This window comes from Triturus cristatus, chromosome 9, assembly GCF_964204655.1.
Source record: "Triturus cristatus chromosome 9, aTriCri1.1, whole genome shotgun sequence".
NCBI classification, from domain to species: domain Eukaryota; kingdom Metazoa; phylum Chordata; class Amphibia; order Caudata; family Salamandridae; genus Triturus; species Triturus cristatus.
Window position 1 is genome coordinate 1,218,068,342 of NC_140592.1, and position 18,044 is coordinate 1,218,086,385.

Genomic DNA, 18,044 nt, shown 5'->3' on the forward strand with positions numbered 1-18,044 from the left:
GGACATATTAGGATAGTGACAGTGGAGAGTGCTCTGTGCACATTATGTTTTAGGATGAAAGATTTGTCAAACCATAGGACTGCTTCTCCACTTATTATTTGGGATGGTGTCCTGTATGCCCAAAAGAGTTTGTTACAATAATGTACTTACTTAAACAATATGTGCTCTAGTTACGAATGGCACACGTCAGATAAACGACGGCTAGAATCGCTCTATTTACTGATCATGCCACAGATTATGTGTATGTTGTTTACCTTCTTGAGATCATATTGCAGTAGCTTCAGCATACTCTCCAACTGGTCAACTTTTGTGGCAAGGCTGGTAGGAGATTCCTTACTACAAAAAAAGAGAAAAGGAAGCGTTGATCGAAGGGTTTAACAAACCGTAATGAAGAATGTGGGTCCAAGGTTAATTTGTTTTTGCAATTCATGTTGCGGATGACAATGTGTGCTATAAAAGAGTTCTGGTAAGCATTCGTTGCTAGGCAGGCAGGAACTAACCCTTCAATCAGCCTTTATAACCTGGGAAGGTGGCAGATTTGAACTCCACCAAATTCAAAAGTGAATCTGATTTGGTAATATAAAAAAATCAAAGTAACCAATATGGGGCCTGGTTCAAAAAGGCAAACTTATACTTATGAGGAAGGTTGTGATTGTTTGCTATTCATAAAGGGATTTACAAGTAGTATCTTTACGAGTGTATCGTCTCCCCACATAAAACAATAGGACTGTCCTATCTTTTTATGTGTGGAGACTCCACACTTGTGAATAGCAAACAATCAAACTTTCAAAAAAGTGTAAGTTTACCTTTGTGAATCATGTTCAAAGTTGGCATCCACCTGCTGAAAGGTCGCAGGCCAGACTGAGGAAATACATTTCTTTTCACGTGACCAGTTTTCTGGCATCAATTCATCAGCAAAGGTAACCGTTCTTAATTTTTTTTTCGTCCCTTGCACTCACTTCCTAAATACTTTGTAAATATCATTGCATTTTTAGTCAAAGCTGCATGCATAAATTACAGTGGCCATAAGGCAAGGTATGAGGCGTGCCATAATCAGGATTTCTATCCTTCCGAAAATCTACCCAACATGCTCTGAAGAACTTTTTTTTCCCTCACAATCAGAAAGACACCTTGACCTCTCAAGCAATCATCACCCAATCTGGTATCCTCACATGAGGTATGAAGAGCCCTTTTTATCAGCAACTTCAGCATGGAGGATTAGCAACTCTAGCAATTCTTCGTTGAAACAAATTAGATTTCTAATATTTTTCTCCCAACTAGGGAGGCACATCTCATCTCTGCACACAGCAGCTGGGGCTCGATCCATCTAACCAGTATTTGATGAGATAGTGATGTCTGTCCTTTTTTAATCCTGGCAAATCTTTAACACATTGTCCACTGCAGACTCTACAGTAAAGTATTTGTAGGTCTGTGTCTGTTATTGAACTGTCCTGATTTTGGGGGTTGTGTGGCTGAACCAGAAGCGCTGGGATGAATACTGAATATAGCAGCCTGTTTGGTTTCCTTCATGGAGAGTTCTGTCTAATCCTAATTGGTGGACCCACATTGTTGCTAATGCACACAGCAGTATCTCTGGTAGCAACAAGTCTGCTCCCAATGTTTGCCTTACCTCAATTTTATAGTTTACTTGTCACTGAACTTGTCCTTAAACCTTGGCTCTTCGTCTTTACACTGGGTCAAATTGGTTCTCAATTTCTAATTACTGACTTCGTTTAAAGGAAGCCATGATTAAAATTATATACTTTCTGTGAGACTGCCCAGTCAGACATACTTGCATCATAGTTTTTCACTTTGTGCTTGAGACCATCTGTCATTGGTTGTGTTGTGATTAACTGTCTGTTGTTACTATTGGCCCTTTTGGGATTAGGGCTATCCTATGTACATCACCATGGAAGGGGCTGATCATGTTACTTTTAGGCACATCTTCTAGTTTATGTGGAGAGGAGAGATGTGTGTGGAACCAATGGGTGTGCTTGTATGTAACATTTGTGATGATATTATTGCATAGTATTTTCATGTTTACTGCATGAACCAGCTCTTTCGTGCTATGGTGGGACGTCTATGATTGCCACTTGTTAGTGTTCCTCAAAGTTCCGACCTGGACCTGCTTTTGTTGCCCGTGTACATTACATACACAGAGAGCATTATTACTTTGTTTTCTATACACCTTTTTTCATTCGCAACATTCACCTTAGTTGGCCAAACTAAATACCCACACTGCCTCATAGCTACTCAGCAGAAGATGGCAACCTGCTCACATCCGTCTTCCACCTACCCGTCACGTAAGCTAACCAGAAATCACAAAACATTCAGCTGACTAACCAAAACTGACTTGTCTCCCCCACACCAGCGTGTGCTGGATTATTCTAATCATTCCTGCTAGCCAAAGCTTACCTTCTAAGTGCGTCTTTGCTTGACAAAGAAAATATGTCACCAAGGATTAGCAGAAGCTGAATTTGTCATGCGTTTAAGCAGAGGGAAGTAAAGACCAATTTGTTGCAGAATAGCAGGTTACACCACAAAAACGTTAGTCCATACCTTAAATAAGGCCTGGCTTGCGAGGCATGTTGTCCTTCTGACTGATCGCTCACAGAAGGTGCACTCCCTGGTCTGTGTTTTTCACCAGAAGCAGAAAAGAATGTGGCACGTTGGACTGAAGGAAAGACACAAAAGTGAATCATTGTTAAATAAAAAAACTGAACAATGACAGAAATGCATCTAGGTTTCAAATTAACTGTTCCAAACTCTCTTAAGAATACCTAAAATTACACAAAATGAGATTGTTATGGTGTGGCTGGACTGCACAGCTGTCGCCAGAGAATTAATGAACTTTTAGGGTCACAGACAACACTGTAATGCTCTTAAATTGTATTAGATAACTAGATAATTCATGGCGTTTTTCTCTGACAGCAGCACAGATAAAGGGGGCAGTCATTACCGACGTGGTATTATTCGGACTGGCTTGACAGCGTACTTGTCACCAGACCTTCTACCCTACACCAATATTATTAATCAGTTCTTAGTTACCACACCAATACAAATACATTCCCTTGCTATCTACTTGTAATGCTTCACATCCCCATACAACGTTCCTTTAATGACGGACCAATTGGTACTGGCAATGCTTGTTAAACCTAGCTATGAAGACACTGATCAGGAAATCCAAGTATCATAATGAATCAACAATAGCGACAAGACAGCAGCGTAGAAAGCTAAATCAACATAGGCATACAATGTACTATTAATGAAGACTTGAGTGTTTTCCCATTACATATGATAGTTTGATTATGACCTTAAATTGTAGAGTACTCTCTCTAGAATAAGTGATCAATTTGAGGATTTTCCTATTTTCAATATTGAGACCAAATATTTCAGCTCATAAAAAACAGACTGTAGGGGCAGCACGTACCCAGATCTTCCATTAATATGCTTGGACATTTAGATCACAGGGAAAGTAAGGCTAGTAACCACAGTTGAGGGTTGTTGGTCATTGTCAACACATCCCAGAACTACACCACATCATATCATGTTTTCGTCAGATTCTGGTTTGTGAGTTGCTAAAACATATTTGCCAACCAGGCGCTAGAGATTCCTACAGCATTGCAAAGGGACAGTGTTTACAGAAGGCATAAGGGAATCACTGGGCGTACCTCCCTTAATACTGTTTTTGACATTTCCCCCAAACTGTCTTAGCAATGGAGCAACAGAGCCAAGACAAATGGCCAGCTGACGAAAATGCACGTTGCCAAAACATTTGTAGACTTGCCATTAGATTGTATGGCTCACCAACCCTCAAGGAGTAGCTGCTCGAAGGTGCTGTCTGGATACTAAATTAAGAGCCATGGAATTAGATTCCATCTCAATTACAGAAGATCACCAGCACTGCTGCTCCGTCTCTAGCTGAGGTGATTAGTAAGAAGGTAGTTGTGGTCGTTTGGTATAATGTCTTGAGCTGAAGGACAGATTTTGCACCTTATTATGCAGCCTTCATTCTTTGAGGTTGTGTACATTCCCCAATCACTTTGGCAGTGTAATTTTGCTTTCCTTCTTTCTAGGGTATTTCTGTGCCAAATGAGGCAATCTTCAGGATGTACAGGTTTACATTAGGTCTCAAGCTTACATCTCTCAGAAACCAACATTACCTCTGTGTAAGGCTCACCCTCTACTGTCTACTAACATGCCCTTCTACAGCCTGCCACAGACATGCAGAAACTCCAGGTGATCTTGGGGCAAGTGGCAGCCTCTTTTTTCTTGTTATGGTGGAAAAACAACTAGTCTTACCCCTTATATCTTATACCTTTATCGTATCTTGTGATTGTGTGCGCTGTCTCACAGATTCAGGCATTTCTGCCCCCTGCTTTAGGTTGTTTCCATTTTACCCTTGGCTGCAGTATATAAATGCAGGTGGGACTCGCAGATCGCTACAGAACCTGTTGTAGGATGGCCTGTGGCTTCCTGGTGTCACTGTATTTATTTTCTGACCTCTGTGACCACCCTCACAGCACTGGAGGTGAGAAAGGTAGTAGGGAAAGATGTGGCTAAGTAAGCCGAACTACACAGGGATTCTCTTGAAAGTGAACTGTATCATGTGGTAAAAGCCCTGTGTATGAAAGTGGTTAAAGACATGGTGATGCACTGGATGGGAGAACACTCCCTGGGCTCAACGATAATGGTGCACCTGAACCACCCCAGGCAATGTGGGTATCAGTCCCTTCAAATGTATGCATTCTGATACTACAGCAGTGCTAAGACAACACCAAGCGTGTCAGACAAGGTTTTGGACATAAAAGCCGTTTATGCTTTCAAATTTTAAAAATGTATTCATAGTTTTCCAACCAACTATATAAATAATTCATTGAATTGAACAAAAAAATCTTTTAAAATAAATTGATATTTATGCAACACATCTAATATATATATCCAAGCTCCACTTCCACCAAAAAGCAGGTTGGTGCCGAACACTTAAGACGGGTGCTGTGTAGAATGTGAGGATGGAACTCGCATATAAATACCAGCGATGAATTAAAGTGTTTCTTAACAGACCCCAAGAGTGCCTATGCGTGCATTATCATTGCAAGCGTCGGCGCTGATGATGTGTGTGTAAAACTTTCCAACAAATCAGTGCTCCTGAAATGTCATCGTGATCAGTTCAAGTTTCTACAAAATAAAGTGCAACTGTAGATAATCTGATTTACCCTAAAAGGCAGATGATCAACAATGACATCTATTTCTCTTCGGCATAACCTGCAATTAGGATTTTTGGTCTGCCTGGAATTCCATTCCCTCACTGTGCAGAGAGTTCCCATGTGTACAAATCTACATTTTATGAACAGTAACAAATTTCAGATCCAGACCAGGACCAGGCTACGCGGCACCCTCATCTACAGACCGCCGGGACCTCGCACCCCGTCCGCAACCAACATCGCCGAGCTCGCCGCACCCCACGCAATCACCTCCACGGACGATATTCTACTCGGGGACCTGAACTTCCACCTCGACAACTGCAATGACCGAGACTCCATCACTCTACTCAATAACCTCGGACTTAAGCAGCTTGTCAAAACGCCCACACACAGAGCTGGACATACCCTCGACCCAATCTTCGCGGGAGGAACAAACATCCGTTTCAGCCACACCACCCAGCCCCTCTGGACAGACCACCACTGTGTCCACTTCACCTTCAACACCACCACCGCACCCAAGCCCGCACCGCAACCGCCATGAAGGAGCTGGAGCAAGGTCACGGAGGAACTCCTCATCACCACCCTCCTCCAAGCTACCCCCACCTCCCCAGTGCCACAACTGACACCAACTCCGCATCCACAGAACCTCACCGCTGGATCTGCCGCTGCGCCAACAAACTCGCACCCCTCCGCCACCCTGCCAAACAACGCCCTCTGAAAGCCGCCTGGTTCACCACTGAACTACATGAAGCCAAACGCACTTGCAGACGCCTAGAGAAAACCTGGTGAAAACTGAAAACCACAGAAGCATGGAACAATCACAGGAGAGCCCAAAGGAATACCACCAAACGGACCTTCATTAGAGACAAAGTTCAGAGCACCGCGACCAACACCAAGGAACTGTTCAACGTCATTCAGCAGTTCACTAAAACCCCCCAGCGAAGCCACGGACATCACACCCTACCAGGAACTCTGCTACGAGCTCAGCTCTTACTTCCATCTGTAGATCAAGGCCCTCTATGACAACTTCAGCGAATGGACGTAGGACACCACCTTTCCCCGATACGCCGCCGATAAGCCAACCATCATGACCTGGAATCCCGCCACCGTCGAACACATCACCGCTACCATGAAGAAAACCCGCTCAGAAGCCACAACGGACCCCTGCTCACCGCACATATTCCTCAGGGCCGCCATCGCATCCGAACTTAGACTGACCATCAACGCATCCTTCATGTCCGGCATCTTCCCAGAGGACTGGAAGCGGGCAGAGGTTAAACCACTCCTCAAGAAACCCACGGCCGACCCAACTGACCTGAAAAACTACCGGTCGATCTCTCTCCTCCCTTTCGCGGCCAAACTCACAGAGAGACTCGGGAACGCCCAGCTGACCAACTTCATCGAAGAGCACTCCATCCTTGGCGCCTCCCAGTCTGTATTCCGCAGCAACCACAGCACCGAGACCACCCTCCTCCCCGCCACTGATGACATCCGCATGCTACTTCACCAGGGTCACACCGCGGCTCTCATCCTTCTAGACCTCCCCGCAGCCTTCGAAACCGTTTCCCACTCGCAGCCAGATTTCACGACGCGGGGATACAAGGAGTTGCCCGCGACTGGATCCGATCCTTTCTCGCCGGCAGAACCCAGAGGATCAGAATCCCTCCCTTCATCTCCAAACCCACCGATATAGACTGCGGAGTACCCCAGGGTTCTTCACTCAGCCCCACGCTCATCAACATTTACATGGCCCCCCTCGCCGCCATCGTAAGACAGCATGGGCTCAGCATTGTATCCTATGCCTACGACACCCAGCTCATCCTCTCACTCACAATGAAACTTGAAGACACCAGAGACTGCTTCCAGGAAGGAATGAAGAACGTCGCAGCCTGGATGAAAGACAGCTGTTTGAAGCTCAACTCAGAGAAGACCGAGGTCCTCATCCTCAGACCCTGCACCTCCGCCTGGGAAAACACCTGGTGGTCCTCCGCTCTCGGGAATCCTCCCACTCCTACGGACCACGCACAAAACCTCTGCATCATCCTAGACTCCTCCCTCTCCATGAATCGCCAGATCAACGCCATTGCTTCCACCAGCTTCAACTGCCTATGCATCCTCCGCAAGACCCTCAAATGGATCCCTCCCCCGACTGCAGAAAGACAGTCACCCAAGCGCTCATAACCAGCAGACTGGACTACGGCAACGCCTTATACGCCGAAATCAACAGAGCTCTACTACACAGACTCCAGAACATCCAGAACGCCGCCGCCAGACTCATCCTCGGGACCCCGCGTCATGAACACATGACCCAACACCTGCGAGACCTCCACTGGCTTCCCGGTGAGAAGAGGGTCACCTTAAAACTCCTCACCCACGCCTACAAATCCCTCAACAACATCGGACCCAAATACCTGAACGAGAGAGTTTCCTTCCACGTACCCAAAAGGAACCTCCGCTCCGCCGACCTCGCCCTGGCAGAGGTACCCTGCATCCGCAGAACCAGAACAGACAGGACAGCCTTATCCTACATCGCAGCCAGACCTGTAACGAGCTCCTCGTGAACATCAGACACTCCCCAACCCTGCAAACCTTCAGGAAGGACCTCAAAACCTGGCTCTTCGACTGATCCGAAGCTGCGGCTGATCCGGAGCTGCCAACACCCCTAGCGCCTCTAGACCCTCACGGGTGAGTAGTGCGCTTCACAAACCCTTGATTGATTGATTGTCTCAGTAACCATGCCAACTTGGGTAGGCATGCCAGCAGTTATACAACGCCCAGTGATGAATATTGGAGGAATTTACAGTGAATAGTCACAGAGTGCTTTTACAGTTTATCTTAACACACCAGGCAGGGTACTGCAATCAGTTAACCTTCACACACCAGCGCAGGTAATGCTAGCAGCTAACCTTAATACACCAAGCAAGGTAATACTAGTAGTTAATAACAACACACCAGGCAAGCTACTGCTAAAATTTAACCAACACACCAGGCCAGGTACTGCTAGCAGCTAACCTCAATACACCAATCAATCAGAATTTTGTTATAGCGCGACTACTAATCCGTGAGGGTCTCAAGGCGCTAGGGGGGAGGGGTGCTGGTTCCAGCCTATCAAGGAGGGGGGTCTGTCGAAGAGCCAGGTCTTGAAGCAAGGTAATGCTAGCAGTTACCCTCAACAAACCAAGTAAGGTAATGCTTGCAATTAACCTCAACACACCAATCAAGGTAAAGCTAGCATTTTACCTCGACACACCAACAAGGTAATACTAACATTTAACCTTGACAAACTAGGCTAGATAATGCTAGCAGTTAACCGTGACATATCAGGCAAGGTATTATCAGTCAACCTCAACACACCAGGCAAGTTTCTGAACTCAATTTTTGTACTTCCTATAAAAGATTGCTTGGTGTACATAAAGCGCTCTTCTAGGAAAATTAAATCAATTTAGATAGAGGGACAACACTTTGTTCCAATGAAACACTAAACCAAGCTCAATACGAACAGCTGCAGCTGGAAGAGAGCCTCGAACCCTAACACTTTTCACAGAATATCTGTGGCTCAATCCTCTTTGACTTAGGTACTCAAAGTATGACCCACAGGACACTTGCGGCCCGGCCCGCCAGACCTTTCCATGCGGCCTCTGTGTGGAAAACAATAGCAGACAGTCACCGGTCATTATTCTGCCTGTTCGTACCTCGGCGGCCGCATTCACAGTAAACCTAAAGCATCTAAATAGCATTTCCAGAAAATGAGTATCTCACTTGCACCCCTCCCCCCCCCTCTTGCTCAGTGACTTCACTTGCATGCGCAAGATGCTTTTAAAAAGGGCATGCAGATTTTTTTGCTTTCTTTTCCAGACCAGCAGTCCTTCCTTACCAGCCCTAGCCTTTCCCCGCCACCAGCATTTAGCTCTCAGCTGTGCATTATTGCCAGCCCTACCTCGCTTCGCTCCCGGAATTGGCCAGAATTAGGACTGAGCTCTCAGTCCGTGGGTCGCTGACAGCATTGCCTCTCACGTGATCACCACCCTGAACTCTTCTGAAGCCAAGCTGTCTGAAGAAAGGCAATTAAATGAGAAAGGGCAACTTGCGCACCTCACAGGGATCTACAGCCGAAGTTTCATTTTTCCGAGTAAGTCAGCGTGCAAACCTTCAGGAAGGACCTCAAAACCTGGCTCTTCGACTGATCCGAAGCTGCGGCTGATCCGGAGCTGCCAACACCCCTAGCGCCTCTAGACCCTCACGGGTGAGTAGTGCGCTTCACAAACCCTTGATTGATTGATTGTCTCAGTAACCATGCCAACTTGGGTAGGCATGCCAGCAGTTATACAACGCCCAGTGATGAATATTGGAGGAATTTACAATTTACAGTGAATAGTCACAGAGTGCTTTTACAGTTAATCTTAACACACCAGGCAGGGTACTGCAATCAGTTAACCTTCACACACCAGCGCAGGTAATGCTAGCAGCTAACCTTAATACACCAAGCAAGGTAATACTAGTAGTTAATAACAACACACCAGGCAAGCTACTGCTAAAATTTAACCAACACACCAGGCCAGGTACTGCTAGCAGCTAACCTCAATACACCAATCAATCGGAATTTTGTTATAGCGCGACTACTAATCCGTGAGGGTCTCAAGGCGCTAGGGGGGAGGGGTGCTGGTTCCAGCCTATCAAGGAGGGGGGTCTGTCGAAGAGCCAGGTCTTGAAGCAAGGTAATGCTAGCAGTTACCCTCAACAAACCAAGTAAGGTAATGCTTGCAATTAACCTCAACACACCAATCAAGGTAAAGCTAGCATTTTACCTCGACACACCAACAAGGTAATACTAACATTTAACCTTGACAAACTAGGCGAGATAATGCTAGCAGTTAACCGTGACATATCAGGCAAGGTATTATCAGTCAACCTCAACACACCAGGCAAGTTTCTGAACTCAATTTTTGTACTTCCTATAAAAGATTGCTTGGTGTACATAAAGCGCTCTTCTAGGAAAATTAAATCAATTTAGATAGAGGGACAACACTTTGTTCCAATGAAACACTAAACCAAGCTCAATACGAACAGCTGCAGCTGGAAGAGAGCCTCGAACCCTAACACTTTTCACAGAATATCTGTGGCTCAATCCTCTTTGGCTTAGGTACTCAAAGTATGACCCGCAGGACACTTGCGGCCCGGCCCGCCAGACCTTTCCATGCGGCCTCTGTGTGGAAAACAATAGCAGACAGTCACCGGTCATTATTCTGCCTGTTGTTCGTACCTCGGCGGCCGCATTCACAGTAAACCTAAAGCATCTAAATAGCATTTCCAGAAAATGAGTATCTCACTTGCACCCCTCCCCCCCCCCTCTTGCTCAGTGACTTCACTTGCATGCGCAAGATGCTTTTAAAAAGGGCATGCAGATTTTTTTGCTTTCTTTTCCAGACCAGCAGTCCTTCCTTACCAGCCCTAGCCTTTCCCCGCCACCAGCATTTAGCTCTCAGCTGTGCATTATTGCCATCCCTACCTCGCTTCGCTCCCGGAATTGGCCAGAATTAGGACTGAGCTCTCAGTCCGTGGGTCGCTGACAGCATTGCCTCTCACGTGATCACCACCCTGAACTCTTCTGAAGCCAAGCTGTCTGAAGAAAGGCAATTAAATGAGAAAGGGCAACTTGCGCACCTCACAGGGATCTACAGCCGAAGTTTCATTTTTCCGAGTAAGTCAGCGTGCCAGGAGTTGAGGGGCACCCTGAGAACAGTGAGGGGGAGGCTGTGAGTGTTTGGTGAAGCGAGGGTGGAAGCCCCAAGGGTGGCTGAGATGGTGATTTTAAGGAGCCTTATGCATGATTTCTACTATGATCAGTATTCAATTCCAATATTTTTAGTATTAGTCTGTGTTTTTAAACTTTGCTTTTTGTAGCCACCCAACATCGTTGTTTTTGGGCGGGGGGATGTTGGGCTTGTTTCAAAGGAAGTTCGGGTTGTTTTAGGAACAGGACTTATCCTCAATATTCAAATGCATTCAGTCTGACTCTGCTTTGTAGAAAGAAGCATGATGGTGTTCCTTAGCAGGTTTCTCCAGATTTATACAAACTATGATGGGCATAGAAGAGGTAAATATTGGTTTTGGCTGTTTTAAAAATCCACAAAAATGTGTTAATGGGAATTCATTGCTTTTTTTGCCTCGTTTTCAGTAGGTCATTTAATTAACCCAGCAACATCAGTATTTTTTAAAAAAATATTTAAGGACAGGTTGTTTTTTTTTTAGTAGGTAGGCAGTTGTCTTGCCTATGTACAGTGGCGTAGCTAGGGTGAGGCGGTGGGGGCGGTCCGCCCCAGGCGGCACTATTTTGGGGGCGAACAAAGGCATTCAGATAAGGCTCGGCTTGCTTTCGTGGGCGTTCGGGGACGGGCAGAGAAGGAATAGGACTCGGGCAATGTCCTCTTCTTTTTTGTGCTGGCAGCTGTCCCCCCCTCTCTTCCTATTATTCCCTCTCTTTCGGTCTTGCTCCTCACTTACTGAAAACCGTGACTTGAAGAAACGGTTCACAACCTAACTTTCCTTCTTTCATTTAGTTGCTTCCCTGTGAAATGGATCCAAAAAAGAAAAACACTCTTGCGGGAAATGCCCTTTTTCTGAAATTTTTCTATTCCAAAGTGCTGCGGGATGGAGAGAAATAGAAGGTTTTAAATATGAAAAATAAATACATAACTAAATAAAGCAAGACAGAGTGGTTGCAAAGTGGCCAGATTGGTTTTATTCACATCCAAACACATCAGCCTCACTTTACAGACTTTGCAGTGAAGCGCTACTTTTGTTTTCTCGTCTTTCTTTGAACAGCATTGTTGTTCCCAGGTGGGAAAGTTCACCATTCCTGGATGTATTGCAATACCTGGTTGATGGATGGATTGGAAAACAAAATGTGTACCATGGCTCTGTTTATGGATGTGGTCTTTTTAAACCATACTGCTTACGTTTTGTAAGGATATAAGCAATGGACATTGAAACGGTTCCCTTCAGGGCCCTGTAGTCATGTCCTTAACTTTTCAGGTAAAACCACTCGCTGATTTCTGAAGAGTGAGTGAGAGATCGTTAAGGTAACCATGTTGTTGGGGCGTGGCCTGCTGAGCAGCGGAATGGCTGTTCTCTGAGTGTGCTCCGCCGGCCGGACAAATATCCTTTAAAATATCCTGCACTTCGGGTGGTAAATGCCTGCCCAGACCGTCTCTGATCGCTGCTGACGACGTGGGATATAGGCGGAGGTCCCTCTTACCCGTCCAACCACATACAGGTTGCAGCTGTGGCCAGTTGAAGTCCGCGGCGTGAGGCGCCTGTGGTGAATGCTGGTGAGACGACGGGTGGCGCTTTCAATCGAGGCCGGGGTTGCCTCGCTGTGCGCGGCCTTTGTTTGGGAGGGGGAGCTTCGCCCGTCATTGCCGGAGCTTGATAGACTCTGGCGGCGGGTGCCCCCCCCGTCGGAGAACGGCTGCGGCGCGTGCTTCCTCCGGTGCCTGTGGAGGCGGAAAGTGGAACAGAAGCCTGCGGACGGGCGAGACGCTGCGGTGAGCGCCGGACGCCGTCACTGCAAGCGGGGGTGCTGTCGGGTGCCCCGCGGTGTGCCGCGCTTGAGAGGTAGGCGCTTGCGATCCCGAGTGCTGGTGAAGGTGCTTGCTTGTGGAGGCGGCGAGGCGCTTTGGACATGCCTGCCATGTGGAGGATCTGCAAGTTATAACCGACATTGGGCGGAGAGGTGCGGGGCCGCCATCTTAAGAGCGTTACTGTGACTGCTTAAGGGGAACGCTTCGGTGGAGCGGTGCGAGTGCCTGGGCGCCGTGAACGCCTCTGGTGGGACACCGCGGTGCATATAAGCAAAGTTTGCGGTTCCTGGAGCTGTAGCATCAGTCCCTGGCTGCCTGGAGGACATTGGTGGCTGCACTTGGCACCGGCGCCTGTAGACGCCTTACCTGATCGGGCTAGTGGAGGCCCCTGGGGATTACGAACTGCTTTGTTTCTACATCGCTGTTCGCCTTTGTTGCGTGCCTCTGCTGCTGCACGTTTGGGGGAACTTGTGACGCGGACACGTGATTGTGCCCTTTGTGGAAGAAGAGATTGTGTAGGGATCATGAGTGGCCTGCTGGTGAGGCGGCTGTTGGATCTAGGCTGCTGTGTGGCGGTGATGTACACTACTTGCCTGCGATGAACATTTTCTGTTAATTGATATTGGCCTGCTCCTTGCCATATGTGGGCGGGTGTTGCATTGCCGACTCCCTGCGAAATTTAAGACCAAGCCAGGCGCTGTAAGAAGATCTCCCCGGGAAATAACCGTGTCATTGTGCGGTGGGTTGCGCCACCTTGTGGATCTGCCGATGCCCATGGGGGGTGCCAACCTAGGCAGCATTCCTATACGTGGTGCACATTGGCTCTAAACAATTACACTCCCCACATAAATAACGATCATCCATAGGCGGAGCACTGCCTAAAGTGTGGAACGTTATTAACAACCAAAACTCGCTATTGCTGGCTCAGGGGTGCTTCTACTGTTCCTCTCCACAGGCTATTAGTCCGTTACAATAGAAATGGGCAAGCAGGATGCTAAGCAGCCGAAGCGGACCTTCGAACATAAGCGCTCCACGCGACATGCGGACTCGGAAACTCAGACGGAGGGTCAACGTGATCCCACTGCGGAGGATCATGGTGAGGAGTTGCGGACACTTATGTTGGAGATGCGATCGAGTCTCCGCAACATTGACACTAAACTGGATACCCTAACCTCCCAATTAGACTGTGAAATCACAGGTGGCAACCCATGAGACGCGGTTGGACACACTGGACAATCGTCATACGAAGTTTCATGACTTCCAGGTTGAAACGAAGGACCAGTTGCTGCATATGGACAAACTGCTCGGCATTATCAGAGCTAAGAATGAAGATTTGGAAGCAAGATCAAGACGCAATAACCTTCGCGTTACCGGTATTCCGGAGACGACTGCAATATCTAAAATGGAAACCTATATCACCGACCTGTTACACGAGCTATTTGATCCACACCTGTCTGCGGTGTTTGTGGTGGAAAGGGCGCACAGGTCGCTGGGGCAGAAACCTCCTGTTGGGGCACCCGCTCTGCCTATTATTGCGAAGCTTCTGAACTATCAAGATCGGGACCTCGTCCTACGATTGGCTAGAGAAAAGGGCAGCATCACGCATAAAGGCAATAATATCTCATTCTACCCAGATTTCACTCCAGCTGTCCAGGCGGCGAGACGAGAATTTCTCCCGGCAAAGCGTGTTCTTCTACAGGCACAGATCCCATACTCTCTCCTATACCCCGCTAAACTGAAAGTATTGTTTGAAGGAACTGCCCACATATTTACTGACGCCAAATCGGCTTTGAAGTTCGCTAAACATATCGGAGGCAAGAAAACAAAAGGGCCTCGAGCGGGAGCATCAGGAGGCCAGCTGAGTGACAATGACTAACATGGGTATCGTATTGTGGATATATGGGACCTGACAAATTGTTAGACTGGGTGCTGGAATATTGTCGATTTATGTGTGCATTTGAATTTCTCCAGACTTTCCTTTACGTTGTCTCTCATTGTTTTTAGTAAATGTGTCTTTGGGCGGTACACATCCCCCGCAGGTTTTCCGGCCACCCTGTCCAATACAGGGTAGTGGCCGGCATAGCTAGGCCCCCATGGGAATGTTCCCTTGCTTGCTGCACACTGTTTTGGGTTTCATAGTTGTGATGGGTACTCTACAACCTAGTTGGGGGGTTGGAGTGGGTGGGTGGTGGAGGAGAGGGACTTTTCTATTGTTTGATGCCAGTCCCAATACAATAAGATGTGTGTCTAGTGTCATCTGCGTATGGAATGGGTCTTGTCGATCTGTTGATTTCTATTTATGTATTATAGCAAGATATGCATAAAGCTGATAAAACGTTGAATTGTTTGACCTGGAATGTTCGGAGGCTAAATGACAATAGGAAGTCAAGGCTGGTACATGCCTACTTAGCACGCCACAATGTGGATGTCTGCCTGCTGCAGGAAACACACTTAAATACCACATCATCCCAGCGATTGCGTCATAATAGATGGGGGCATACTTATTCGGCTATATATTCCAACTATGCCCGTGGTGTGGCGATACTGACCTGACGGGGGTTGGACTAGAGGGAGGGGTAGGTCCAAGGGGATACGGAGGGTCGATATGTCTTGGTTCTGGGACTGGTATGTGGTATTTCTGTGGTTATTGTGGCTGTCTATGGTCCTAACATTGACTCCCCTACTTTTTTTTCATAAGATCTGGACACAGGTTAGGGCTACTGGTTGCAATACGATTCTCTGGGAGGGAGACTTCAATGCTGTCCTGAATGACACAATGGATAGGAAGGGGGTCGCTCGAACACTGAACCCGATGGCTAGCACTGCCCTACAGGAAATAATAGCTGATGGCGGACTAATTGACATTTGGCGAGGCAGACATGAGGAGCTGAGGGAGGGTACCTGCATCTCGGCCCACCGCAACGCTTGGTCCCGCCTAGACTATTGGCTAGTGTCGCGAGACGTAGCCCTGTGGACTGTAGATGTGGAGCATATGCCCCGTTCTCTATCTGACCACGCTCCCTGCTTGTTGAAAATGCTGATCCCGGGCTTTCCACGCCCGGCATTCGCATGGCGCCTCCCGCCTCATGCTCTACTTGATGATGCTTTTAGGGAGGAGATTAGGAAGGATATCAATGACTATTTTGAACTCAATGCTGGGTCGGTAGCCACCGAGACATCCCTATAGGAAGCATTTAAAGTTTAAATTAGGGGCCAGTGTATTGCCCGTCAGGCTGGAGTGTTAAGGGCGATAAGAAGCACCCTCGCATTTCTGGAGGCCAATATAAAAGAACTCGAACAAATTTTTTGATACGGGCGAGCAGGATATATCTGGACTGGTGAAAGCCAAGCTATTGGACTATGCTGAGGAGGCGCAGCGTGAGGTAAAATTCTTAGGTAAATATGCGGAGGCTAGAAGGTATGGCGAGGGGAGGAGACCGGGTAAGGGGCATTAGCAGGTATGCTGAAAGCACCAAGATCTGCGACATATATACATGAACTGCGCACAACATCTGGCGTCCCGGTTAGAGGACAAGGAGATATCCTGGGTGCCTTTTCTGATTTCTACTCTAAACTATATACAGTTACTTAGGGGACGTGCCCGGAAGGGTTGGAATCTTTTCTGGATTCGATTGCGCTGGTATGGTTTAATAACACACACAGGGAATGCATGGATCTCCCGATCAGTCCGGAAGATGTGGCACAGGTTATAAAGAGCTTGCCACCCGACAAGGCCCTGGGACCGGATGGCCTAACCACAGCCTTTTATAAGGCATACACTGAGGAGCTGGCCCCTAGGCTGTTAGCCGTCTATGAAGAGGCTTTGGAAACGGGCGTCTTGCTTGCATCCATGCGTGAGGCTCTGATTATTACACTGCTAAAACCAGATAAACCGGCAGAAGACTTAGACTCCTACAGGCCCCTTTCCTTGATAAATGTAGATGTGAAGATCCTTGCCAAACTAATTGCAAACCGGGTGCAGCCAATGTTGCCTATGATAGCGCTCCCCGATCAGTCGGGAATTATCCCAGGGAGATCAACCTCACACAATCTACGCACGATCTTCTCAGCCCTGCATTACTTGCACCCAGATGTTCAGGCGGCGGTGGTGTTTTTGGACGCCACCAAGGCCTTCGATACTCTTGAGTGGCCCTATTTATTTGCTATATTGGGCAGGATGGGCTTTAGCCCACTCCTCATTAAAAAAAATGTGCTTCTTATACACCATGCCCAGTGCCCGGGAGAGGGTGAATGGTCTGGTTTCGGAACCCTTCCCCATTTCGCGTGGTACGAGGCAGGGTTGCCCCCTCTCCCCGCTATTGTTTGCCATAGCTATGGAGCCTCTGGCTGCCAGAGTCAGACAGCATCACACGGCGAGAGGTATAGGGTTCAGTTCTAGAAATCTCCTAATATCACTGTACACGGACGATGTGACCCTCTATCTTATAAACCCGGAAGAAAATCTAAACCCTGTGTTACGTGAATTTGTCCGCTTTGCAGGCCTTGCTGGCATCTGTCAATTGGTCCAAGTCGGTAATTTTCCCGCTGACAGATAACACCTCAAGGGTATCCTCTGAATACCCCCTGAGATGGGAGGCAGACGAGGTCAAATATCTGGGGATATGGATAAGTCGAGATCTTCAAGAAATCTAGAACTTTAACTATGGGAGAGCGATGATGTGGCTGGGAGAAAAGGTAAAGATATGGGCGAAACTACCCTTGTCACTCACAGGGAGGATAGCGGTGGCTAAAATGATTATATTACCTAAATTCCTTTACCTGTTCGCAAACATACCGATTCCGCTCACATCACATTTTTTTACCACCTTGAGATCACATCTGGTTGAACTAGCATGGGCAGGCGGACAAGCGAGGGTGTCCTGGGACATGCTGACGCTGCCCTTAAAACAAGGAGGCCTGGGCGCCCCAGACATGCGGCTATATGCACTTTGCGCTCAAGTCCAATTTTTGCACTTTTGGACCCACCCAACTCCCTTTCAACCACATGTGGCGGTGGAACGGGATGCTGTTGCGCCAATTCCATTAAAAGTAGTTAATATGTGCCACAGCGAAACGCCCTAGATGGGATGTGGATACTGCTGGAACACTACGATGGGCGTGGGAGGAATTGCGTAAGAGGGCGGGAGTCCCGTTGCTCTATGCCCCCTCGCTTTCCTTGGTGCATAACACGATGCTGCCGTGTATTGAAGATGGCATTGACAAACCCTTAGTGAAGAAAATGCACCTTCATACATTCGCT

The 18,044-nt window shown here is 47.5% G+C and overlaps 1 protein-coding gene across 5 annotated transcripts in view; it reads right to left on the reverse strand.

Annotated features, from left to right (window-relative positions):
• Positions 1-18,044, reverse strand: part of SIPA1L1 (signal induced proliferation associated 1 like 1) — an 820,039-nt gene that overhangs the window by 2,214 nt on the left and 799,781 nt on the right. For all 5 annotated transcript variants that reach the window (XM_085627288.1, XM_085627286.1, XM_085627287.1 and 2 more), the window contains 2 exons: positions 2,560-2,674; positions 255-336 (listed from right to left, as the gene is read on the reverse strand). In XM_085627288.1, the coding sequence (XP_085483414.1) occupies positions 255-336; positions 2,560-2,674 (197 nt within the window). The remainder of the gene's footprint in view (positions 1-254; positions 337-2,559; positions 2,675-18,044) is intronic.